Here is a 25767-nt window from a genome sequence, read left to right as displayed (position 1 = left end):
ATTTAGCTGTGTATAAAGAGGGTATACATTCTCAGCTAGCCACAGTCTTAGGTATATAGTCGCTTTGGGGAATGAATTTGTTATTTCTCTTACTCTTAACTTCCTAGATGAAAAGAGAGGCTGATGTACAAACAGCCACAATACAAGACTGAACATAACAAGAGGGGTTAGAGACATGCTTCAGTGGTGAAAATACTATGCAAGCACAAGAATCTTGTGTTTGGATCTCCAACATCCACTATGCATTCCATGTTTGTTACCTTGGTGCTTGGCCAGGGGCCAGACATATGCAGATCCTGAAATCATTCTAGCAGAGTGTGAGCTCCAGGTTTAGTCTCAAGAAAAAAATAAGGTAGCCAGCAATAGAGAAAAAGACACCTGAAGTTGACCTCTCCCCTACACACACACACACACACACACACACACACACACACGTACGAGCACACACAATGCACATGCACACACTGTACACTCACACAAATAAGTAAATGAAAAGGTAGGACATGGTTTTTCAATCTTGCTTGGTTTCCTTTTTTGAGGTACAGAGAATATGTCCTCTTTTCATGCCTCTGGTACCAGAAGGTTGTTCTAGTTCTTGTTAAACCTAAATCATCTTCCCTTATATGTGGCCTACAGAGTAGATAACCAAGATATATTACCTCTAGAAAAGCATATCCTTGACCTGCCTATTCTCTTCCTCTTAAAAGGATGGTGGTAGCAATTTTTATAAAATAGTCTTGACCCCAAAGTCTAAATGACTTGAAAGAAATGAAATTAATTTTTTCCTTTTCTTTCTTTCTTTCCCTCCCTCCCTCCCTCCCTCCCTCCCTCCCTCCCTCCCTCCCTCCCTCCCTTCCTTCTTTCCTTCCTTTTTTCTTTGTTTTCTAGAGTTAGATTAGAGTCTGGAACCATTTTTTAAAAAATTGTAACCCATCTGTTATTGCTAGTTCACTGTAAAAACGAAAATTGAGAGTAAATACTTAGAAACCTTGGTTACTTGACATTTTCTCGTATCAAGACTTAGGTGTAATAGATTAGAATTTTAAAAAACTGATCCTTCATAAATAGTTTTGAGAAATACTGACTTGCTTGGCTATTAGTATAATAAAATAGAAAAGAGCTTCAGTGTTCTGGTCTATTAAATAATCAATACCTGCCTCAAAGAGTTGTTTTATAGATGATTGGATAGTAGATATTTGGGCTACTTATTATATGTGTGCACATCACTTAATCCTCACCACCACACTGAAGAAGCAAGTCTTGATGTCACTCTCATTTTTCTGAGACTAGGGAGTTATAGGACAGTAAGTGTATGTAGATCTGCGTGGAGCTATGCTGTTTTCTGCATAGAGTGTGCAAAAGAACTCTTCCTTGTCCCTCTACTTTTCTGTGTCACCAGAGGTAGAGTTCTAATTCTGTCACTAACCTAACTTAGTTTTGACCTTAAGCAAGTCACGTTGTCTGGTTAATTTTCTCATTTACTTGCCATGATTGAGGGACCATATTCTATCATCTTATATTCCTTAGCATCTTGCATGACAGGGCCTAGCATATTATGGATATTGAATACTGTGGCCACTGATAATAATAGAGGTTTTCTAAAGGTCCTTTCAGTTTGTTTTATCTGAACATCCTAGGTATTTTATCTTATGCCTTTACTCTGGAGGATCATGTTTCATATTGTTTACCTGGTGTGTGTGGTGTGTGTGTGTGTTGCCTGTATGTATCCCTGCAGGTCAGAGGAGGGTACCTGATCTCATTATGGAGGTTGTGAGCCAATGTTCTTAACCACTGAGCCATCTCTCCAGCCCCCATATATGAAGGGACACGCACGCGCGCACATGCGCACATGCACACATGCATGCAAATAAATAATCTTATTTCCTCATGTCTATTTATCTTAGGCAGTCTCTAACCTGACTACTTTGAGACAACCAATATGGTACCATGAAATGTGTCTAAAGTAAACCACCAGGGCTACTATAAGGTAAAGGTGGAAGGGGCCAGCTCAAAAGTCAGGAAAAGTACTCTTGTCTACTCTTATTCTATGGGGCTTTGGCTTAGGGCAGCCCTGCCAGGCCTGAGTAATGGCTGCAGCCTGGAGCAAGGTTTTCTGCGCACTGTATTGGGGTCTCCAGTAATTGGAACATGGCACTTTCCAGCTCATAATGGATAGCAGAACGAGAGGGGGCATTTGTCACTGCCTGACTTCCCTGCAGGAGAAAGGCTCATAAGTCAGAGCTGACAAACCCTTTGATGACTTTTAAACTTCATTTACAGCAAAGAATAGCTATAATCAAGCAACAGCAAGCAGTGACTAATCTTGCTACATTATCACTGTGAGGAGCCAGCCTCGTGAAGCATGAGATGTGGGAGAGGGTTGTTTTGCAGTTTCATAGTAAGTGTGGATTGGTTCTTGGGCTTGTGGGTATGCTCTAGGAAAGACCACATGAATTTGCCTAAAGGACCAGAAGCTGACCAACTGTAGACTCAGCTTTAAAGCAATTCTTGGCCAAGGTTAAAAGAACCAACACTGGTCTCACTCAGATTTATGCTAGCTTTGGCTTAAGTAGGACACCATCATCTGCCTCAGTAAGAAGCTTAAAAGATAAAATAGTTGAGGTATATAATTTTTTTATGATTACCCATATACACAGAACTAGAAGGGTCTTTTGATGTCTAAAATCTAGTGTCGTATGTGTTCCAGAGAATGACTTATGACAGTCACATTTTTGGTTTTGAACAAGTGAGCTAAGTATATAGCAACCCAAAATAAAAGAATAAATATCAAATTATACACAGATCGATGATAGATAACCAAACAAAACATCATCTCAGGTGATCTCAAAAACATCCAGCGGAAATGTACTTGGGGAAGCCTCTTTAAGTTAGTCAAGTTAGCTAGAGTTCCCAATAGAGTGAGTCCCTAGTAGTGTCCCCCTTGAGTGAAGGTTCCAAGTAAAAGAACAAATAGGATAGTACCCAAGTTGATGTTTTCCCTCACACAGCTAGCTTTTCTTTATCACTAGATAATTTTTTATATTGTGGGATAAATGGTAGCAGTTTTACCTCCTAGCTATTCTCAAAGTCAAGTAGCTTTACTCTGGGGTTGTTTTGTTGTACCTTTTCTCTTTGTCACAGCAGAATTAAGAGGACCAATTTGTCGTTAGGTAAGGGGCCTTAGAGGATACTTTTGAGACAAACATGCTTGTGTCTGAAACAGCAAGGGAACCCTGATTCCAGGACTAGATTCTCAGTGAGCTCAAGTAGCACATGGCAGTTTACCAGTATAATGTATATTGTATGAGGTGGTATGAACATTACTGATAAAACCAGGATCATTCTTATGGATAGAGAAATCACTCATGGAGAAGGAAGAACATAAATGATCAAAGCTGCATTATCAGGCTCATTACTGTAGCTCTCTGACACTCAGTTGTTTGTTAGTTTTTTATTTTTCTTTGTGATGCAAAGGACTTCATGCATGCTAAGCAAGTACTGTACTACTGAGGTACATCCCCAGCCAGAGACTGAGCTTTTTTAATCTGCAGAATGCAGAGGACACTAATTTCGTTAGGTTGATCAGGATCCTGATGAATCATATGTATAAACCTTCCACATGTCTTCGTTAAAATTGCTGTGTTTTGTGTTCTCCCTCTAGACAAGAATAAGTATGCATCTATCAAGGGAATAGGAGGCAATAACAGATGTTCTCCCATTTCAGACTTTTTTCATTCCCACTCTGTGTATATATTTACAGAAGCAGGTGAAGAAGGATAAGTCTGAAAGACACAATTCTATATATTGTTCATACTTTCTCTTACCACCACCCAGTGGTAATTCATCTTAGACAGTTTCCCTTTTGGTAGATCGCTCTTTCATGTTCCTCTTTGTCTGATTCCCCATGGTGTTTTGCTTAGACTGTTTCTTAGGCAGTGGACTTGTACCAGGACACATCTACTTTGTGGCCATGTGGATGCCCCCTGTTTGAGTCTAGTCACCAGACTAATTACTAGATGAATAAACACAACCATTTACTTGCAATATGTGGTCCATAATTAGCTTAGAATTTGGATTTTTAGTATTATGTGGGTAGGTAGGTTTGTGGGTGACTTTTTAGTAACTTAAGTCTGTTTTAGAGATTATTACCTACCCACTATTTGTTTCCTTTCCCCATAATTGTTAAGAAAACATTCATAGTTTCTAAGCTTTCACCTAAGACAACAATCAATTCGAATTTGTATATATGATGCAGGAGAGGGGGTATGTACACCCTGACGATGGTTTGGAGTGGAGCCTGAGGCCTGGCCCTGCCTTCTGTTTCTGCTTTCATGTCCTCCAGGGCCTTGTGCATACTGACAACAGTGAAACAGTGCAGAACTAGGGCCTCATGGCACCAATGTGTGAGGGTAGCCTGTGCAAAGCCTGGAATCCCTTCTTATGTTATGATGGTGACTTCCTGTTGTGACTCTCCTACTCTCAGGTTAAATAATACTGCATGGGATGAAAAGGTAAAAACCCTCAGAACTGGACTGTGGATCACCTAGAGTGTTAGACTGGATTAATCTGAGGTCATAGGGCATTGGATTATCCAAGGTGTCAGTTTCAGTCACTGACAAAATAGATGAATAATCAGTTGAGAAAAGTGAGGATTTATTTTGGCACAGTTTCAGCCTATGTTTAGTTCTTTGTTGGGTCATGGTAAAGAGCATGAATGTAATGGTAGAAGGCATAGTAAAGCAAAGCTGCTCATTTAAGAAGCAGAGAGACAGAAAAGGGCAAGAGATGAGCTGCATGCTTCAAAGACATGCTATTGGTGACTTATATCCTTCAACCAGGTGCTGCCTCCTTATGGCCTGTTCTGCCATGAGCTCATCAGTGGGTGGGTTAATCCTTGATGGACTGACTGGCATCCTCATAGTTCAGTCATTAAATAAGTGCTTATTTTGGTGAATAAGACCTACATGAACCTTTGCGGCTGTTATTTCCAAACATTGTTTGTTTCTTTCTATTTTTGTTTCAAGATAGGGTTTCTCTGTGAAGCCCTGGCTGTCCTGGAACTCACTCAGTAGGCCAGGTTGGCCTTGATTAAGATCCTCCTACCTCTGCCTCCTGGGTGCTGTGACTAAAACTGCCCCCACCACCCAGCTACATTTTATTTAATAACTACAAGCACCTGACATTAGACTGGGTACTACTTAATCTGTCTGTCTGTCTGTCTCCATCCCCTCCCGAACCCTTCCCTTTTCCCTCCTCCTCTTATTTTGAAGCATCTCTCTGTGTAGCCCTGAGTGTCCTGGAAAACTTGCTGCATAGAGGACCGAACTTATAGAATGAATGTTTGTATGTATGCATGTATGTGTGTATGTACAACCATATATATGTGAATGGATTATATTCGGTGGTTCAGCTAGTCCATCAATGGCTGCCTATGAACAGACGGCCCAAGAATCTAATAGTTATTCAGTCCAAGAGATTGGATGTCTCAGCTGGTCTGCAGTATACACTGGAATTTCAGAGAAGTAGGCTCTAATGCCAGTGAAGGAATGGACTTGCTAGCAAAAGTATGAACAAACAGAGAAAATGAGCCTCTTTCCATGTTATTTATAGAGGCTGCCAGCAGAAGGAGTGGCCCAGATTAAAGGTGGATCTTCCCACCTCAAAGATCCAGATTAGAAGTGAGTCTTCCCACTTCAGATGATTTAGTAATCCAAGTTAACTACCAAGAGTAGCCATCACACTGGGCAGGCCTTGAACTCACAGTGGTTTGCTTTACTGTGCTCCCAGAGTGCTGAAATTAAAGGTGTCTATCATCATGCCTGACTTAATTTTTTAAATTTTAAACATTTTTAAAAACATATAATTTAGTTTTATGTCCATTGGTGTTTTGACTGCATGTATGTTGGTGTGAGGGTGTCAGAGCCCTGGAGCTGGAGTTACAGACAAATGGGAGCTCCCATGTGGACACTGGGAATTGGATTGGGGTCCTCCAGAAGAACAGTCAGTACTCTTTAACTGCTGAGCCATCTCTCCAGCTCTGTGATTTACATTTCCTTAAAAATTTGCATACATACATTCATACATAACATCCTCCGTACATCCAGTCCGTGGGTGCACATTTAGAATTTAGAAGACAGTATTCAAGAACTGGTTTTCTTTCTTTGCTGTAAATGTCCTCTAGCAAATTCAGGTCTTCAGGCTTGGTGACAAGTGCCATTACCAGCTGAGCCATCTCACTACCCCCCTGCCTACTATCTCTGGCCATAGTAGAATAGCTTTAATTCTACCTGGCAATTGAGTATTCTGAAGCCTAGCATGTGTAGGGCTGAGCTTATAAATTGACAGGACTAGATTTGGAACTCAATCCTAATTGATTATCTAAAGTTTATGCTGTTTTTGCTATTTCGTCATGTTTTCGGGGGTGGGGGGGTGGCTAACAATAACAAACTGGATTCCCAAAAATGTTCTTTCTTAATTTTTATTTTTTGAGACAAGATCTTAACTATGTTGTAGCCCTGGCTGACCTAAAGCTCACTATTTGGACTACACTGGCTTCGACTTACAGAAATACACCTGTTTCTGCCTTCCTACTGCTGGGATTAAAGGCTTGTGCCACCGTGTCTGTTGAAAGAGAGCTTCTTAACAACCAAGAGAACAGTCTCTACTTAGTTTCTCAGCAAGGCCAGTACAGGAAACACTCAAAAGTGGTTGTTGAATGTGAGGGATAGAAATTGGGCAGTAATAGAATTAGGTATAATCCGATATCTTTTCATAATTTGTTACAGATACAACAGAGTATTTTCATATTGATTAGCCCATTTGATCACTATACAGATCTGAAAAGATAATCAGGGAGATACTTCCTGTTTTCAGAATAAGGGTGTTACTGTTTGTGGAAATCACATGACTTGTTTCAGGTGGCATGAACAGCCAAGCCAAAGTGGAGCCTTATGGGTCTGTAGCCAGTTCAGCTTACACTTTCATGTCTCTAGAAGCCTTCTGTGGTTGGCTAGTTGAGAGCTAGGGTTTCTCATGGGAGTGGAAATTGTCAGTGCTACTTGGAAAATTAGTTCTGTCTGGCCAGTGATGATCATTTGGGCAGTGTTAATAAGTAGGGGCCTGATGAGTTTAGTAAGATTAATAGGTTCTCTGTTATCCATGGCTGCCTGATAACCAGGTCCTCTGGACTGAGGAGTCCCTATACACTGATCCATCTAATTGCTTGGCTTTCTCTAGGGATAGTCTCCTGTCACTGACAGCTCTTTACTATTTGCTATCTTAGGGTTATCTGAGGGCAAAGGCGGAAGTAAAACCAGAAGTGACCCAACATGACTGGCTAAAACTAAGCAGTACTGGGGCAACAAGACCAAAAGAAGCAGCTCCTCCTTGGAAAAAAACATTCCACCAGGAATAGGCCCAGTCCTGGGCAAGTTAGAACACAACTTAATTTACTCTGAGAGGCAGGATTGGAAGCCTAATGAGGGAGTCACAGCAGAGTCAGGTTTACAGTGGATGAGTCTATAGACTGTAGAATGTCAGGTCTCCTCACTAGCTATTTGACTTCACAAAAATCATATAACTTCTAAAAACTAGCAATGATATTATTTTAGCATTCTTGCAATTCTGTGACAGAGTTGTTATTTTATTAGCAATAAATTTATTCTTTCAAGTTCTAGAGTTCAAAATGAAGGTATCTGGTTAAGTGTGTCCAAGGTTCCAGGACAGGCCTTTTTGTTCTGCTCTTACATTGTAGAAAGGCAAAGGTAGCTCTCAGGGGGCTCTTTATATTATAAAGGTACTAAAACCCATTTATTCAGAGTTGGCTCTTATGACCTAATCACCTTCCAAAGACTCTGTTACCTTTTGCCCTTAGGTAACCCTGGGGGATATCTGAGTGGTTTAGAAAGAATGTTGCTATCAGTGATTTAAAAAAACAACCTTTCTGGAGAAAGCTATGCAGCTTCCCCATAAATATCTACTGCCTCTTGGTTACTAGGCGGCTAGAGATGGACAGAAGGCCTGGCCTGTTGATCCCTAAGCTCAGGCTATTATGTTTTCATGTTGGAAATTAGGTTTCAACATAGAATTTGAAGGAAGAATGAGATCCTAAATGCAGAGCATTCATGAAAGTCCTGTGCAAACTGAAGAATTGTAGAAAGGGGGGAGCACAAGGAGGGTGTGTGTGTTTGACTCAAATGAGTATTTTTGCCCCAGAAACTATTACTTTGTGAATTTTTGCACACACAATCTGGCCTCTTTGGGTGCCTGCTTTTGTTTGTTTGTTTTTTCAGCCAGCCAGACTTGAATTCCAGTTGTGGCTTTGCTTTATTAACTAATCATTTGATCTCATTTCCCTATTTAAAGTTAATCCTTATGTGAAGAGAAGTGGGACAGATGCAGGAAGCACTGGTACTCAGAATCAGAGGCTCTTTTTACTGCAGTGGATTTGGGGGGAGATTCTCAATTACCCCAAATTTAGGAGTAGGGAAGTACCTTTTAAGACTTCGTTTGCAAAGCTCTTTGTTTTTTATTTTTCTAGTGTTGGCTTTTGTGTTCTAGAACATAATTCCTATCTGAAATGTTTTAACTTAGGAAAATGGTTTAGTTTTTTTGCCAAATTTCTGTTCTTACTAACTTGGAGCTGCAATTGCATTTCAAAGCTTTTGTCCCTGGTGGGGTTTAATTAGTTTAAGGCTCCAGCTTTTAAGTAGTTGTTTATTTAGCAAGTGAAGACATTGGCCGAGAAGGTAGCCCCTGTAGTTTTTCTCCACCATAGCAGTGTTTTTGAGGTGCTCTCTTTTTGTTTTCTGCTCCATGCTTTCCTGGATGCCCATCTCACTTAAAGGAAAAATATAATACAAAAATCCTGATCTTGTGGGGTGTGATAGCCAACGCCTGTAATTTTAGCACTTGGGCAGTGGAAGTAGGGAGATGAATTCAAGGCCAGCTTGAGCTATATAAGACTCTTGTCTTTAAAGAGAGAGGTTGGGAGAGGGAGAGGCTATGAAAGAACAAAGGCAAAAAACAACAACACCCCAAACCCTGAGGTTTATGAACCATGGTATCCTGGCCAGGTTCTTCCCCCTTTTTTTTTTTTTTTTTTTTTGGTCTCAGAACATATCATCAAAGTCCCTGCTAATCTGACATTACAGGTTATTTCTAATAACACAGGTGGTTGCTGTATGTATGATCTCTGCCCTCCCCAGGCCCACCACCCACCTCTCCTCACTTAATGTTCAGCATGAAAAACCTCTGGTGTTGTTGGTACCTTGCTCTCAGTTACACAATTTATAAAGCAAGGTTTGGCTGGCAGAGGGAAATAGCTTATCAAGTTAGGTAGTTTTTGCTAAAAAGGATATTGATACTTTTAGGATCCCACTCTTGAAAAATCCAGAAAGTGGCTAGATGTGATTGCACATGCTGATAATCCAGCACTTGAAAGCTGGAGGGTCAGGAGTTTAAGGTCATCATCCTTCAAGACCAGTCTTAGTTATATGTCACCTTCTCTTTTTTTAAAGGGGGGGGAACAAAGTGGTATTGCGGTAAATAAGGATCAGGATAAACAAATAGGCTGAATAGATGTTTATTCAGGGAGAAATAACTTACAACCTAGACAGATGAACACCAGGAAATTCAACCCGATCCTCTCCTGTCCGAGTCACGCCAGAAAGAGAGCGCCTTCCTGGCCCCCTCCGACCTCCTCCTCAGGTCACCTCCGCCCAGCTCCACCCCCCAATGGGCGTGGTCAGTGCTACAGAAGGACTACCTCACTACAATTCCCCTTTTAGTCTAAAGAAAAGATTTAGGCTTAATACAAAACTATATACAAAACAGTGAATAACAAGTGTGCTCTAAGAAAAGGAAAATCGAGAACAAAATGACCTACATATCTAGTCCTAGGGTGAGGGCATAATGGAGTTTACAATAGAGTTGTCCTAAGCTGGAAAACGTAAGTCTAGTACCTAATATATCTAACTAGGAAGAGAGAATAATAGTTGTGATAGTTTAATCTTCAACCTCATCAAGACCTGAGAAGGAAAATAACAATACTAGAGTAGACAGGAAATGCGGATGGACAACTTCCAAAACGGTGCAGCAAGGACAGAAACAGCAAGCCACCTGAACAGTCACCCTAGGTCTCACAGCGACGTTGGTACACCCAGATTTGGCTAAGGCCAAGAGAACTTGACAGACCACAACAACAGCAGGGAAATAGAATGGCTGTCTTACCCTGACTTGGCAAGGTCAAGCAGTCTTCTATATTTGTCTCCTGCAAGCACATAGGACTGCATGTCCAAATCAGTGGTCAAGGTGGGGGCAATTCTATGCCCAACAGGCCATTAGCTGAGGCGAGATTGAACTCCAGCAGGAGCAACAACAGTGTCCAACATATTTTCGGGAAAATGCACGGTGCTGTCAGGAGCAACAGTGTCTCATGTCAATGGAGTACTAATATTAAAACATTTAAATGCCATGTTCTGCATGTCTATGAAGTGATTGAAGATTAAGCATCTATATCTGATTAATCTCATAGGTACAGGAAATGTGAGTGAAGATAATCTGTAATACTCGGGAACTTAGCTAAAAGCCTGATTAAAACTTTCCTGAGTAAAGCAGGAACAAATACTTAAACAATATAACTATTTACATATACCTACATGTAAATCCCTAAAATAGAGGTAGAGTATAAGTGTCAAGACAAGAGGTAGAACTATAAAGGGCAGCAAGATAAATATCCCAAATTGTATCAATATACAAAATGTCTTGAACACAAGAAAAGTATACATACATAGAATATGGTAAAAAATAATGTGCATAAATATTATAAGTGGAAACATTTAACACAATATAACAAAATATAAACTTAATTTTACATATCTTACCACATAGGAATACATAACAATGTAAGCTGTAAAATACTATCTCATTCATACTCAAATTCTCAAGGAAATAGGCTAATCTACTTATATCCCATCTAAACCATACCTTTACCCACCATTCCCTATTCCTGTCTAAAAGATAAACCCGAGTGTAAGCATCACCCAATCCCAAATAACTAAAACCAACCCAAAGACGATGACTATTATCCCAAATTTCCAAGGGTAGGGAAAGGGGGCGTAGTCATATTAAGATTACTTCCTGCTGAAATGGGACGATGATTGCTCCAATGGATCCTGTAGGAAGAAAATTTTTAGCAACCAAATTTCTCAACAGAACTGGCTGTGACATATGTAGTTAGTCACTGTGTGGCAGAAAATTCTTGACTGTAGTTCTATTTGAAACTGGCCAGGGTGTAATAAAAAGGTGCACCATTACAGCTAGCTAGTCATGAGTTGTCTCAAGCAAAACAGTCTCAAACCGGTTTTAGGGTGATGTTTGTAGTTCCGATGCATCAGGTTGAGTCAAGTGGAAATGATGATGTGGGGCCCCATCTTCTTTCCGGAAAGTTCAAAGACTGCTGTTAGGAATCGTTATTATTCCTTGTGGAAAAGTTACACATCAATATTAAAGTAAAATTTTCAAGTTTAAGGTATGCATTAGGGAAAGACAACAATAAGCATTAAAAGTATGTGAGAAAATTAGGATTTCAGAGAGAAATTTGCAGCCGGTTGTGGTGGCGCACGCCGGTAGGATTTGCTGAAGGAGGCAGAGGCAGGAGGACAAGATGACCACACCACATAAAACTGACTATTTGGCCAAAGCACCTTTCCTTCTCATCCCCAAAGTGGAGTGTTTATTAAGTTGGTGGGGGGGGGGGATGTTAGTTTGTGAGGGTGAGTATTTGGACCAGACTAGAAAATCAGGCCTGAAGGCTGGTCAGTATGGCATACACCTCTATATTACCATTCAAGGTTTCTACAACTCCCTAGACATGTGTCAGCTCTCTGGGCTTAGGGAGTCTACAGAGTAGCATACAGCCTATGGTGCCAAAGCATCATGCAAGACTTAAGAATCAACTGGGAGAATATAGATTGGGAGTTTGGGATTTGGGTACCAGAGCATGTGCCATTTAGCATTCACATGCGTATACTTTGTGTGTTACCTCTACAGACAAGGTGACAAGGTTGACTCTTGTTATCTTAAGAATGTGCTACAGTCTGATCATGACTCTCATCAATAATGGTCCCACTACTGGTGGTGTTAATAGAATAGACAAGTGCATACAATTGTACAAGTAGTTGATTTTGTAAAGGCCTCCACAATTTGCAAAGTTCTGTTATATTTATTGTCCCAAAGCTCAAGTGAGGACAGGAAAGATTGACAGAGCCAAAACTGAAAGACTGTTCTCCTGCAAACCAGTGGGTGCTGATCCCTCCCACAGTGCTACACAAAGGAGCTCAGCGAATGCTTCTTACTCAGGTGTTAGAGGCTCTTGAGGGAGTCCTCTACTGCCTTGTCCTTGTCAGGTAAATGGCAGAGCAAGCAGCCTTGTTGGTTCCCTCCTGCTGAACAAAAGATGGATGTCATCTCTCTATATAGTTTTAAGCACCTTTAAAAGTTTCTTTATATTTGTGGATGAATAAGGAATTAACCATTGAATGACTTTTTATCCAGATAGGAGGATTTTTTAACTGAAAAATGTGGAGCATTAAACATTTTCCTGTTGCTTATGGAAGAGTATATTGGGTGTGTTCCTGGGTATCTCCTTGTGTCCTTCACTCCTTATAAATGTTGGTGTAAAAGTAAACTTATTAACAAGATCCTGTCTTGTCCAAGTCAGTTCTAAAGCTCATATCAGCCTCTTCATTAGTAGCAGCAGGATAAACTGAGCCTTTGCTTTATGATAGTACAAAAAGATAACACATTTCTTCAGCTTTTGTTCTTCTGAAATGAAACTCCCAACCCCCACCCCTGTGTTAGGTAGAATAAACATACAGGTTGATGAAGGTTTTTATACCTTCTGTTTGGTACCTTCTGAAACTGCTCTAGGAGATGAGATTGGAGTTGCACTAAGAACACAGGGTCAGTAAATACAAATGCCAAGACCAGACTGTAAACCTTGCCTGCTGGAATAAAACATCCTCTTTTCTTTCTCTTGGGATTTATGCCAAGGTGTGACTGCTCTGTGGGATAAAAAAAAAAAAAAATTCTTTTAAGCCAGAGTTTACCTGGCTGGCCTGAACTTTTCTATATAGAAAAGTTTAGGTTTAACTCACCTGCCTCTACCTCCTGAGTGCTGGGACTAAAGGCATGCTCCGTTGTAGCCATCAGGACATACATTTAAAAAAGTTAAACACCATTGCTAGAAGAAGCAGAGATAGGCTTGCTGGCTGTTGAGGTCAGCCTACTTACTGAAAATAGAAAACCAGCCTCACAAGACAAAAGAACAAGCAGGCGGACTGCACCTGAGGCATGGTACCTCAGTGTTACTGACCTGTGTATAAGACATACGTACAAGAGTAATTGCAAACTTGTTTATAAACCGAACAGATTTTGAGTCGGTACAAAGTGAATAACTAATAACTTACTAAAGACCATTCTCAGGTAAATTCATTATCATAACTATTTAAATTGGCTTTAACTCTAGGAAGTAGCGATGAAGCTAATAGAAATGGGCTTTAAAAGTGTTTAAATGCCTCTTATTAGCAAGTTAACAATCTTAACCAAAAAAAAAAAAAAAAAAAAAAAACAGTTTTAGCAGTGTCTTGGTCTCTGGTAAAATAATCTGTATTCATTCACAAGTTTTTGGGATCACTCAATATTATATGCTACCTTAGCCTACAGTGAGTACCTGGTAAGTCTACGTAAGCACATGTTTTGCAGAGTGGCTGATGCAGTAAAGACTTTACTGGCTGAGGTAATAAACATGAGGTACTTCTAGATCAGACTAAGCAATTTTTATAATAAGGGACTATTCTTGAAATTACCATGTATCCTCCTCATTATGGTTCTGCAGTGAAGGAACAGAAAGAAACGCTATAGATAATTTTTAATTTTTAAATGGGGTAAGTTTTTTTAAAAAAAAAAAAAAAAAAATGGAATTGAAGCTAGAGAGATGGCTCAGTGGTTAAGAGCCCTGGCTGTTCTTCCAAAGGACCAGGGTTCTGTCCACACACCCACATGGCAACTCAAAACTCTCTGTAACTTCCAGTTTCCTGCTGAAAAACACCAGTGTACATAAAATAAAAATAAATAATTTTAAAAACTGGAGGCAAGAGACTGGTTAATTCCACCCTTACTGTTGACTAGCATTGTGACCTCCCAGTGTTGAGTTTTCCCATGTGAGTATCACGTGAGTACCAAATGAGGGGACATTGTAAAGCACCCAGTGTAAGATTAGCAGCCAGTTAGTGGCAGATCTTGATAATGTCACAAGAAAACAGGGTGCTGCAGGAGCAGGGAGAATGGGTGCCGTAGGGATAAGAATGTATAGAAAGGCAAGGAGGAATCCGGGTTAGTCGGGATATTGGCCATGAACATTCCCAGAGCCTAGCCTGGGAACCCAGTTTCACATTGGCATTGTCTTTTCAGGTGGACACCATGTCTTTGAAGATTCAGACCAGCAATGTAACCAACAAGAATGACCCCAAGTCCATCAACTCTCGGGTCTTCATTGGAAACCTAAACACAGCTGTGGTAAAGAAGTCAGATGTAGAAACCATTTTTTCCAAATATGGCCGTGTGGCCGGATGTTCTGTGCACAAAGGCTATGCCTTTGTCCAGTATGCCAACGAGCGCCATGCCCGGGCAGCTGTACTGGGAGAGAATGGACGGGTGCTGGCTGGACAGACTCTGGGTAAGTTAACCTCTTCTATCTCAGTAGCTACTGCTCAGGATTTTATGATTTCAACAAATAAATATTATATTTTTAATTCTTAAATTGAGTGCCAATAGGGGATTGTTATAGAGGCCCCTTTTCTCCTGTCCTTGCTTTCCCAGTTCCTCTTTTAAAAAAAAAATTATTTGTGTTTCTGGGCTTGATGGCATCTGCTGTTAATCCCAGCACTTGGGAAGCAGAGGCAAGTGCATTTCTGTGAGTTCAGGGCCAGCCTGGTCTACAGAGTGAGTTCCAGGACACTCAGGGCTACACAGGGAGACGCCTGTCTCAAAAGGAAAAAAAAAAAAAGTGTGTAAATACACGTACAGGTGTATATGTAAACCATGGTTCCTGTGTAGAAGTCAGAGGACTAGAGTTGGTTCTCTCTTTTCACCTTTATGTGAGTTCTAGGAATTAAACTTGGGTCATCAAGCTTACTAGGCAAACACATTACCCTGGTCTTCATAGCCTCCTTTCCCCCCTTCCCTTAAATTAAAAAAAAAAAAAAAAATTATATACAATGCATTTTGAATGCTTTTTTTCCCTTTCCTAACTCCTTCCAGATTTTACTCACCCATCTAATTTTGTTTTCTCTCAAAAAGAGAGAGAGAAAGAAATAACTAAAAACAAGAAAAATCAAGCAAAAAAACCCAAAAAACAAACAAAAGAGATAAAAGTGCCAAACAAAAGCCCCCCTTCAGAAAAAACAAAAAATATGGCCAACTTCTCCTGGACATGGGGCCTGCCCTGGTATGTAGTTGATAGACCCACTGGCACCCCATTAGAGAAAATTGATTTTCCTTTTGCTGGCAGATATTAGCTTCTTGTTTAGGGGTAGGACCCATTATCTGCTTAACACCTTTTAGTGCTGCAACCCAGTTAGGCTTGAGCCTGTGTAGATTCTTATGTGTGCTACCACAGCCTCTGAGCTCATATGTGCATTAGTCCTGGTGCATCTGGAAGACACCATTTCTTTGACTCTTACAATCTTTTCCAGCTCCTCTTCTCCATAGATTCCTGTGCCTTGAGGGAAGTGGTTTGACAAAGACACTTAGAATTGATTGCTGCAAAGTATCATGTTGTTCAGTTCTAAGACTCTTGTGTTAATTCCTGTCTATTACAAGAAGAAGCTTCTCAGATGTGGGTTGAGCAATGCACTCTCTCATCTACCCCCATAGCCTCTTAATAACAAGCTTTATGATTCCAGTTAAAATGCAGATTCTCCATAGAAAGGAAACAAAATGCACTAGTATAGCCTGTTACCCCAATCTATAGAAGATACGGGTTAGAGCCTTTTCTAAAAACTATGAGGAGCTGTGAATACAAGGACTAAAGGGAAGATGTGTGCTCTTGGCATTATTGATTACATACATATGAAATGACTAATGGTGTCTACCTTACAGTGTTTGTGTGTGCATGTGTGTGTGCTTGATTGCTCATACACTTCTTAGTATGTGTTTTAGAAGGTCCATCTGTATGTGTATGTATTAGTGAATATGAGATATGCAGATGTGATTATATTTGAGTGTGGGAGCAGGTTGCTTTTTTTTCTGAATATTTCTTGATCTTAATAAGCTAATAACTATGCTAGGCATAGAGATGTTTAGTGTAATGCCCATGAGTATTCATTGACTTCTTTGCCTATAGGCAATCTGACTATACTTGAGTATAGATGTTATGACTTTCTTACCTGGATATATGTATGTGAGGGTGTGTGTGTGTTTATATATTCCTGATTTATATGAATATACTTGAAATTATGTATTTATATGGTATATAAATACTTATCTATATATCTGAATGCATATGAATCTAGAACTAGGTATCCATGTGATGTCCTGGTATTCTTCTAATGTTTGAAAATGTCTAAAGACCTTTGGCTCTCTCAGTCCCATGTGTACACTATGTAAATACAGAGTCAATGATGGTGATGTGTGTTGGCATACTGCTGTCATGTTAGCATTCCAACTCTGCTTCTTCCTCCACAGACATCAACATGGCTGGAGAGCCCAAGCCCAATAGACCCAAGGGGCTAAAGAGAGCAGCAACTGCTATATACAGGTGAGGCTCTATGTCTGTTTTTTGTCTGTGTTGGTTGGGCCCCTCTTTTCACAGAGGGGGTAAATGCTGAGAGTGACAGTGTGCTGAGCTTAGAATTTAGGAAGACATTTGGAGATGAGGACTTGTGGAGAAATGGGCTGAGTGGCCATCTCCCTTTGTTTTCCCAGTGGCTACAGCTTTGACTATGATTACTATCAAGACTACTTCTATTCGAGGTGAGCAGGGAAGGGGTATGTCAAGGCATTATTAAATTAGCCAAACTGGAAGGGTCTTAAGAGATTGGTGATGTAGCTCACAAATTCCTCTGATTGGTAACTGAAGCACAGAAATGTGAATGGGTCTTTGCTTCAAGGTTTTTTCACAAATCAGGGACAGAGCTAGGACTAGGATCCCATTTTGTAAGTGCTCAGGCCGGAGCTCTTACTGTCACACCAAACTCTCAGTCTGCCTTGCCTCTTCTAGTTCTGTAGGATAGGGGAGTGTATAGCTAAAGGGTGAACACACCTGGGTAACTGGGATACAAAAACAGGCCCAGTGCTTTCACAGGTAGTGCCCATAGAGACTCTGTTCAGTCTTTGCCTCTGTACAGTGCTCACTCAGCCAAAAAGGAAGATAGTTTGGTCTGACCCTTATGACTAAGAAGTCGCAGTTATTTGGAGGCCTGGCTTAGTCCATGATGAGTTTCCATCTGCCTTCTATCCCCAGTCCTACCCAGATTTCATTCTTGAAGTCTTCCAGAGGCCCAGTTGAGAAGAGTTTTACAAACTCATTATCCTCCTATATCTGCCTGTAGAGTGTGGGAATTACAAGACTAATCACAGTGCCAGCTCCTGGTCATGTGCTTGACTAGAAGTTAGGATAAAGATTAAATCCAGACTTCTCCCTCCTTGCCCAGACAGCCCAGGGAAGAGAACTTTCCTGAACCACTTTCTCTGCTCTAAGTGTTCTCAGGAAATAATGTGGTACAGCGGAAAGTGTCATAGCCTGGGAGCCAGGGAGCCTGGAGGCTCCTCTCAGCTATGCCACTGAGTAGATTCCCTGTCTCCTCTCAGCTATGCCACTGAGTAGATTCCCTGTCTCCTCTCAGCTATGCCACTGAGTAGATTCCCTGTCTTGGGCAAATTCTCCTGCTACTAGTCAGTGAGACTATAGGCTTATTGCAAATGATCTCTCAGGACTCCTGAAGTTCTTACTTGTATGGTTCAGTGATTTCTGACCAGGGTCAGACTCATTACCTCCCCTTGTGGGTCAAACTGAAAGATCAGAGGCTGATCACTAGCTGCCACCAACTGCAGGACTCTTTGAACGGAAGCACCAAGAAATGGGACCTTGAGTATCCTAGTGGTGGCAGGTACTGTGATTCATCCAAAAAATAGTTCTAGAGTGTATCCCTGATCAAGGCTTTGCTTCTCTTCATAACCATGGTCGTTGTACATGCGGTGGGAGAGTTCCCATTCAGCCTTGGGTCTAATTTAGCTGCCCACCCTTGAAATGCTGTTAAGTGGTTGGCCTATATCTCTGGAGAAAACAGATGTTGAAGTGTCCAAAAGAAAAAAGTTGCTTAGAAGTCGGAGGCCATGGGCTCCTCGATTTAATTTGTCAGTCCCCTGGTACCCAGCTTTTGCTTGTCAAACCTTCTCAAGTGTTTTTAATGAGGTTCTCATGCTCTACCCTTACTGCACACTCAGGTAGCCAGTGAACTTGGACACCCTCTTCATTAAGTAGATGAGAAAACCAAGGTTCAGGGGTTAGCCATCCATTTTCTAACCTCTCTGTTTCTAGGTGGGGACTTAAAACACTGTTTTGACATTTACAAACTGATCGAAGGTTGGGTGATTATCTGAGTAGAAGGCGGTGACCTCAGGAGAGGCTCCTTTCTGACTCTGGGCTGTTTGTTCCTATATTGCTTCTATATTTCTTCTCCTATCATGGCTCTGAGGGTACAGTGGAAATAGTAAGTAAGGATTTCATTAGCCTTTAGGATCTGGAAAACAAACCCCTTTCATACCAAGGGCTTGATGGATCAGGCACTTCTTCCCTGGCCCTTTCGGATCACACAGGTAAAGTTAGTGTTGTAGTGCCTTCTGGTGGTCACAGGCCATGCTGCAGCCTCTGGTCTATTTTTTGCAGGCTGTTTGATTATCGAGGTCGCCTTTCTCCAGTGCCCGTGCCCAGGGCAGTCCCAGTGAAGAGACCCCGTGTCACGGTCCCTTTGGTTCGCCGTGTCAAAACTACAATACCTGTCAAGCTCTTTGGCCGTTCTACAGCCATCACTACTGGCTCAGCCAAGATCAAGTGTGAGTGTTTGTTGTTGTTGTTGTTTTTTTTTTTTTTTTTTTTTTTTTTTTTTTTGAGACAGGGTTCCGATGTGTGTCTCTAGCTGTCCTGGAACTCACAGTGTAAACCAGACTGATGTAAAATTCACAAAACTCCTTCTACCTCTGCCACCTAAGTGCTGGAATTTAAGATGTGTGCCACCACATCCTAGTGACATCTTTCAATCTTTCTATATCTTAAACCCCTTTGCGGTTGCATCAGATATTTGCAATTCATAACAATAGCAAAATTGCAGTTACAAAGCAGCAACAAAATATTTTTATCATTGGCAGTCACCACAGCACAAGGCACTGTATTAAAGGGTTGGAAGATTGAAAACCACTGTTCCAGATGTTTTTTTTTTTATCATTGCTAAAAGGATAGAATCACATTTTTTTAACAACTGATTTTCAAAATTTTAATCTTTGTTTTTATTTTAAGTATATGGGTGTTTGCCTGCAATATGTCTCTGCACTGGGTATGTGCAGTGCCTGTGGAGGTTAGAAGAGGGTGTCGGATCCCTCTGGGACTGGAATTACAGTTTTGAGCTGTCATGTCTGTGCTTGGGATCAAACTCAGGTCTTCTGCAAGGGCAACCAGTGCTCTTAGCCACAGAGCCATCTCTCTAGCCCATAGAATCATACTTTATTAAGATTGAGAAATAAAGGAGTAAATCTATAGTTTGAAGTTACTCTTAATAATCAAGTGTTTGCATGCATTTCTTAAAAAGTTCAGTGCTGTGGTGTGATAGTGTTTTTTTCTCTAGTAAGGATAAGTTCAGATTTATTCTGGTCTTTGTGTACTGTAGTCAGACACCCAGGAAATCTAACTGCAGAAGGTATTTTTTGTACCTTTAAATAAAAACAGACCACAACCTGTAACACAGCTGAAAAGACACATGTTATTACTTAGGTGTTACAGAACACACCACAGGTTCTTATTTATTTGTTTGTTTGTTTGTTTGTTTTTCTTTTTGAGACAGGCTCTCAGATTAACAAGATTAACCTCGAACTCACAACATTACTGTCTTAGCCTTCCAAATGCTGGAATTGTAGATGTGCGGCACACATGGCCCAGACCTATATTCCTATTTATCTGCAGTCCCTATAGGATTGGGAGTTCCAGGGCTTATGAACAGGATCGTATGTGCGGACTGGTCACCCCTGGGGCCTCTTGGATCTCCAAGAAGAGACCTTTTCCCTTGGCAGGAAAAGAACCAAAAAAGAATGGCTTTCCTAGCTGACAGAATGAGGCTGGGGTTTTGTTTGCATTGTACCCGTAAGTGATAACCCTGTCTTCCCTCTACTATCAGTAAAGAGCAGCGAGCTACAGACCATCAAAACAGAGCTGACACAGATCAAGTCCAACATCGATGCCCTGTTGGGTCGCTTGGAACAGATCGCTGAAGAACAAAAGGCCAACCCAGGTCAGCTTTGAGGGCGGCACTTGGGAAGATAGTGTGTCCCAGGGGTTAGGGACTTGAAGTTCCAGGGCCCCCAGACCTGCTATATAGTGGCCAACTCTCACAAAGGATTGCTGAGTAGCTGCTCTAGCTGAATTCTGGTCCCTTTCTACTACTTCCTTTATCCTTCAAGATGGCAAGAAGAAGAGTGATGGCAGCAGTGCTGGAGGAGGGGGCAGCAGTGGTGGCGGCAGCAGTGGCAATGCTAGTGGTGGTGGCAGCGGCAGTGGCGGCAATGGTGGTGGCAGTGGCAGCTGCAGCAGTCGGCCCCCGGCCCCCCAAGAAGACACAGCCTCTGAGGCAGGCACACCCCAAGGAGAAGTCCAAACTCGAGATGACGGTGATGAGGAAGGACTGCTCACACATAGTGAGGAGGAACTGGTAAGGGCCTGGCTAGTGGCGGCACTTGGGAACGCTGGGGCTGTTCCCCCTTTGGAAGCAGAAAGGAAGGAGCTCAGAGTGTTAGTCCTGTGAGGAATAGGGAAGAATGAGCAGTATAGTTTTTGAGCTGCAAGTCAGAGATCCCACTGAAGACTGGGGCAGACCTCAGCAAAGGCACACCCAATCCACCTTCTGCTCTAGGTGTATTAAAGAGGAGGAGAATTGCATGGACAGCCTCTTAGGAATGGTTAGTGTTGACGATGACATGGGAATTTTAATTTCACATGAGAATTTTCTAAAAGCTATTGCCTTTCAAGCATCTAGTAGGCTGACTCTTAAAGGAGTAAACTCCTGGATATGCTCTAAGTATTCAGGGTGAGGTTAGGAGCCATGAGGGGGCCTAAATTGAGTGAAAAGGTCTGATTCTTTCAACATTCAAGATGCCTGCTACAGTGTTTGCTGCTTGTTTAGTGAACACTTGAGTTGAATATCACACTTAATAGGTTAGATTTGAATGGCCACATTTACCCCGAAAAAGCTGAAGCTCAAATGTCCAGGTACCTTGCTCAGACCTTGTCTGTGATAGGCATAAATCCTCCTTAATGCCCCACTTGTTTTTTATTTTCTTTCTTTTTTAAAGCCTACCTGGTACTTCATTTTAATTCTCTTAGGCATAGTACTCTCAGTAAAAGCTCTAAAGACTAAAAACTAACCCAAAGTTGGGCAGCCCACTCATCTATATGGCTTTAAATTTTACTGTAGTCCATGGTCTTTCCATGCATAGAAATGTGTACCTGTTACACCAGCAAATTCCAAGACTTGTCCCTTCCCTTTCCTGTGGGATCTTCAAATAACCCTTCAGGATCCTAAGCCAGTTTTTGGCTGGGTTTCTTTTGTTAAACCTCCTTTCCAGTGGTCCTCCAGGCAGTGCTCTGAGCCACAGGACATTCCTGAACAGATAGCTAAGGAGAACTTGGGACCTACAGTGAGTAATCTGTGCTTGTCTTCCTCCTCTCAGGACCACAGCCAGGACACAGATGCAGAAGATGGGGCCTTGCAGTAAGCAGGTATGGAGTGCCTAGGGAACACAGGAAATGAGTAAAGTGAAGGCTGTAGTTTCTTCCTGACATGGGTCTAGGGAGCCATACTGTGCCAAGGCTGAATGAAGCCTTACTCCTGTAGCCACACATATCAGGGCTACTCAGAAAGTGCTGCCTTGGGAGCAGGATGACAGTGGAGGAAAACCCCAGGAACTGGGTCAGTAGAAGGAATGCTGTGCAGCTTAGTCTGCATCTTAGTGAGGGAGAAGCATTCCATAGAGGGGAGAGAACAGACAGCCTTATTGGAGCACAGTATCGTGAGCCTTCAAGGTGTAGTAAGGACAAGAGCTGCCTGTTCTGTAGCCCAGCTCTGCAGAGTAGGGGAAAGGTGCCATTCATTTTCAGAGGAGATGACTAGTAATGTCTCATGGTCCCTGGTTCAGTTTGACCCTGTTAAGAGAAAGAGATGTCCTGCAAGCTTTTGTGACAGGTGCTATTGATCTGATACCTTCTACCCTGCAAGATTAGGATTTTGTGTATATCATAGAAGTGGAAATGCAGATGTTGAAGGGTAGAATGAAATATCAGCATGTCTCATGAGATTCCAAGACAGTAATTGAAGCTTAAGTTTCGAATTCAATAATGTGCAGCCCCAAAGCCTCCACTCTGGCCACTGTCTGCTATCCTGTTATGCCCTACCCTAGAGGAGGTTTACAGGTGACAGAGAAGTGCTCTGATAGATCACACATTCGTAATACAGTGTCTCTATCAGTAAGAGCTTCCAGATTAGTTCAGAAAATTCCTCATGTTAAGTCTTTTCCTCTTGAAATTTGATGAATTTATTTTTACCCAGAAGGCTATTTATTATATATTGTGAAGCTAGTTCATGTCAGGTATTAAGGCTCAGGTGGGGAGACAGCTCAGGGCAGGGGTTGAGCCTTTCCCATGATTAATTACATGATCAGAAAATTGGGAAAGGTGCAGACCTAGTTCTGCAGACAGTCCACCCCGTTTCCTTACCCCTGTCATCAGAGTTTCTATCTCAGCCTTAGTGTCTTCTTTGCCTTGACAGGAGAAATGGCCACCAGCAGAAGGGCATCACTGTCTCTGGCCTCAAGCCAGGCACCCATCTCTGGATGCCAGATTGTAGCGGGTACCAGAGGAAAGCTGGCAGCAGGCACTCCTCTCCCCATGCATCCCAGCCAGTGAGTGCTACGTCCTTTGCAAGTGGAGTTACTGGCCTACCCTTACCCCATGCACTCTTGTCTGCGCACCGCCTGGGCCAAAGGGGCAGAACACATTCTGCCTTTCTTCCCCAGGGAATTCCCAGGCTTGGATTTTTCTATAGGTTTGAAGGGAGGGTGGAAGGGTGGGGGGAACCTGACAATAAAGAGATTGGATCCAAATATGCTCAGATGGAATGGTTTGTTTATTTGGTTGGTTTTGTTTACATTGTTACTGTGCATGTATTGTGTGGGGTGGGATAAGTGTATGTCACACCATTTCTGGAGGTCAAAGGACAACTTTATAGAGATACTTTATCCACTGAGCCTTCTTCCCACTGTCTCTACTTATATGATAAAGCACTATGATCAAAAGCAGGTTGGGGAGGAAAGGGTTAATTTTATCTTCTACTTCCAGGTAACAGTCCATCATTTGGGGAAGTCAGGGCAGGAACTTGGAGGCAGGAACTGATACACTGGCCATGAAGGATTGCTGCTTGCAGGTTTGCTCCTCGTGGTTTGCTCAGCCTGCTTTCTTATAGTGCCCACATTGGCTGGGCCTTCCCACCTCAGCTCAATCAAGAAAATGCAGTATAGGCCAGTCTGGTGGAGGAATGTTCTCTTTCCCAAATGACTCAAGCTTGTGTCAAATTGACAAAACAGCCAGCACATATGCCTGTGGTTTTTTTCTCACAGTGGTCTTCTAGCCTACCTGCCTGGTATGTTCAACCCTTCTATTCTCCCATCACGAACTTCTCTTATCCAGGGGAAGTCTCCAGCATCTAATACTAATCCATTTGCACCAGTGTTCCTCTGCTAAAATTACTAAAGTTAGATGTTATGGCATATGCCTATCATCCAAGCACTTAGGGAAGTAGTAGCAAAAAGATCAGTTCATAACTGGTCAGGACATCATGAGACTTTATCTCAAACAACAACAAAAACCCCACAATTGTATCAGTCATTTTTGGAGTGTCTTTGCAAACACTAGAATCTATATAGCTTGAAGAAGTAGCTTTATTCCTTTCCTAATGGTATGTAGTGAGATATCTATCAGCCCACACCTGTTGCACCAACCATGACCATTGGGGACGTGGGGACAGGTCCAGGCGTGACCTGTGGGTATTAGGTTTGGGATCTTGGACCCCAGCTTGCTTTCTTCCTGGTTGGACACCAAGCATCCGGAGGCATCCTTGGGATGGGAATCTGCAGTGGTTATTTGTTTCTGGTATAATTGATTTCTCCCCAAATAAGCATCCATCAGCCTATCATTTCCCGGATGCTTATTTACCATGCTAGAATGGTATGTTTATAGTTTTACATTTTAAGCTGGGCAAGGCAGCATATAACTATCATCCCTAAATTATTTTTCTTTCTGGTAAAACTTAGGCCACTTGTTCTACCCTCATTGCCATTTTGGCAGTGTTAAGACAGCAATTAGACACCGCTTTGACCTGGCTCCTAATTTCCTTTTTGGGAAATGGCCTCTTGATTCAGTTGCTGTTTTGGTCATTTCAGGGTTGTTTCTGTAGTAGATTGCTCTTTAGGAACTAAATGTTCCCTTCTTGAAAAAGCCTCCCCACCTGGGGTTATAAGACCATCATCCAAAAGGGTGGGCCTGGGTTCTTAAGCTTGCAAGACGGCCCTATTGAACATTGTCAGTTCTACCTACCAGCTGTACAGCAGCTTCTATCTGCATTTTGACTCCAAAATTTTGGTAGAGGCCAGGTGCTGAATGTAGGACAGTGCCCAGGATCCCTTGGGTATGGAAAACTTGACCCAAGTCCAAGAAACACTTGTATGAGTGGGGCTTTCTAGGTTGCCTTTGTTATGTAGCCCATGCTGGGCTTGAAGTCCTGGCTCAGCCTCCTGAATGCTGGGATTACAGGAATGTGCCTTGGCACCTGCCTCACTTGCTTTAGCCTACTCTTTTGTAGTATTGGATCTATAGAGTGTTAAAGAGAAGGGTGCATGGAAATTTCATAGGTATTCTGCTGAATTTTTTACAGGTATTGTTTATCCTTTATAATCTCCCAGACGTGGAGATAGATCATCCTATTAACCTACTGGAAACTGACATAATTGTCCAAGCTTGTGTCACTTGAGTTATGATGCAAATCCCTCTCCACTTGTAACCTAAATTTGACCCTGAAGTACTGCTCCCAAGTTTTGAGTCTGTTGGGCTAGGGCTTTCCTCTTCTGTACATTGTCTGTGTTCTTTGCTGAATTCCTCTAATACCTGTACCTGTCTCTGCCCTTTACCTTTATGGAACCTAGCATATAGCTATCACTATACTCTGCGGCAGCTGCATGTAGTTATCTTCAGTGACCTGGGTTTCTTCTTGAATCCTCACCTGGACAATGGCCACCATTCTTTACCCTGCTGCTTAAGTCCACATCTTCCACTCCCTAAATTTTCCATAGTCTGAACTCAGACATGTTCCACTTCTCGACCATCTATAAAGAATTGTGTGATTGAGTTACATAAAACACAAAATGTCATGTTTTTAAAGTAAGCTTTGAATT

General features: G+C 41.9%; 1 protein-coding gene across 2 annotated transcripts in view; it reads left to right on the top strand.

Annotated features, from left to right (window-relative positions):
* Raly (RALY heterogeneous nuclear ribonucleoprotein) overlaps positions 1-23382 on the top strand; it is an 82860-nt gene extending 59478 nt beyond the window's left edge. Inside the window, exons 2-8 of one of the 2 annotated variants that reach the window (XM_051192632.1) lie at positions 14473-14737; positions 16747-16819; positions 18950-19116; positions 20448-20561; positions 20731-20978; positions 21997-22045; positions 23091-23382. In XM_051192632.1, the coding sequence (XP_051048589.1) occupies positions 14482-14737; positions 16747-16819; positions 18950-19116; positions 20448-20561; positions 20731-20978; positions 21997-22041 (903 nt within the window). In that variant the 5' untranslated portion in view covers positions 14473-14481 and the 3' untranslated portion in view covers positions 22042-22045; positions 23091-23382. The remainder of the gene's footprint in view (positions 1-14472; positions 14738-16746; positions 16820-18949; positions 19117-20447; positions 20562-20730; positions 20979-21996; positions 22046-23090) is intronic. The other variant, XM_051192624.1, reaches the window with a different exon arrangement.
* Positions 23383-25767: the final 2385 nt, after the last annotated feature.

The sequence above is a fragment of the Phodopus roborovskii genome, unplaced genomic scaffold (genome assembly GCF_943737965.1).
Source record: "Phodopus roborovskii unplaced genomic scaffold, PHOROB, whole genome shotgun sequence".
NCBI lineage: Eukaryota > Metazoa > Chordata > Mammalia > Rodentia > Cricetidae > Phodopus > Phodopus roborovskii.
This window is presented reverse-complemented; position numbering and strand designations above follow the sequence as displayed.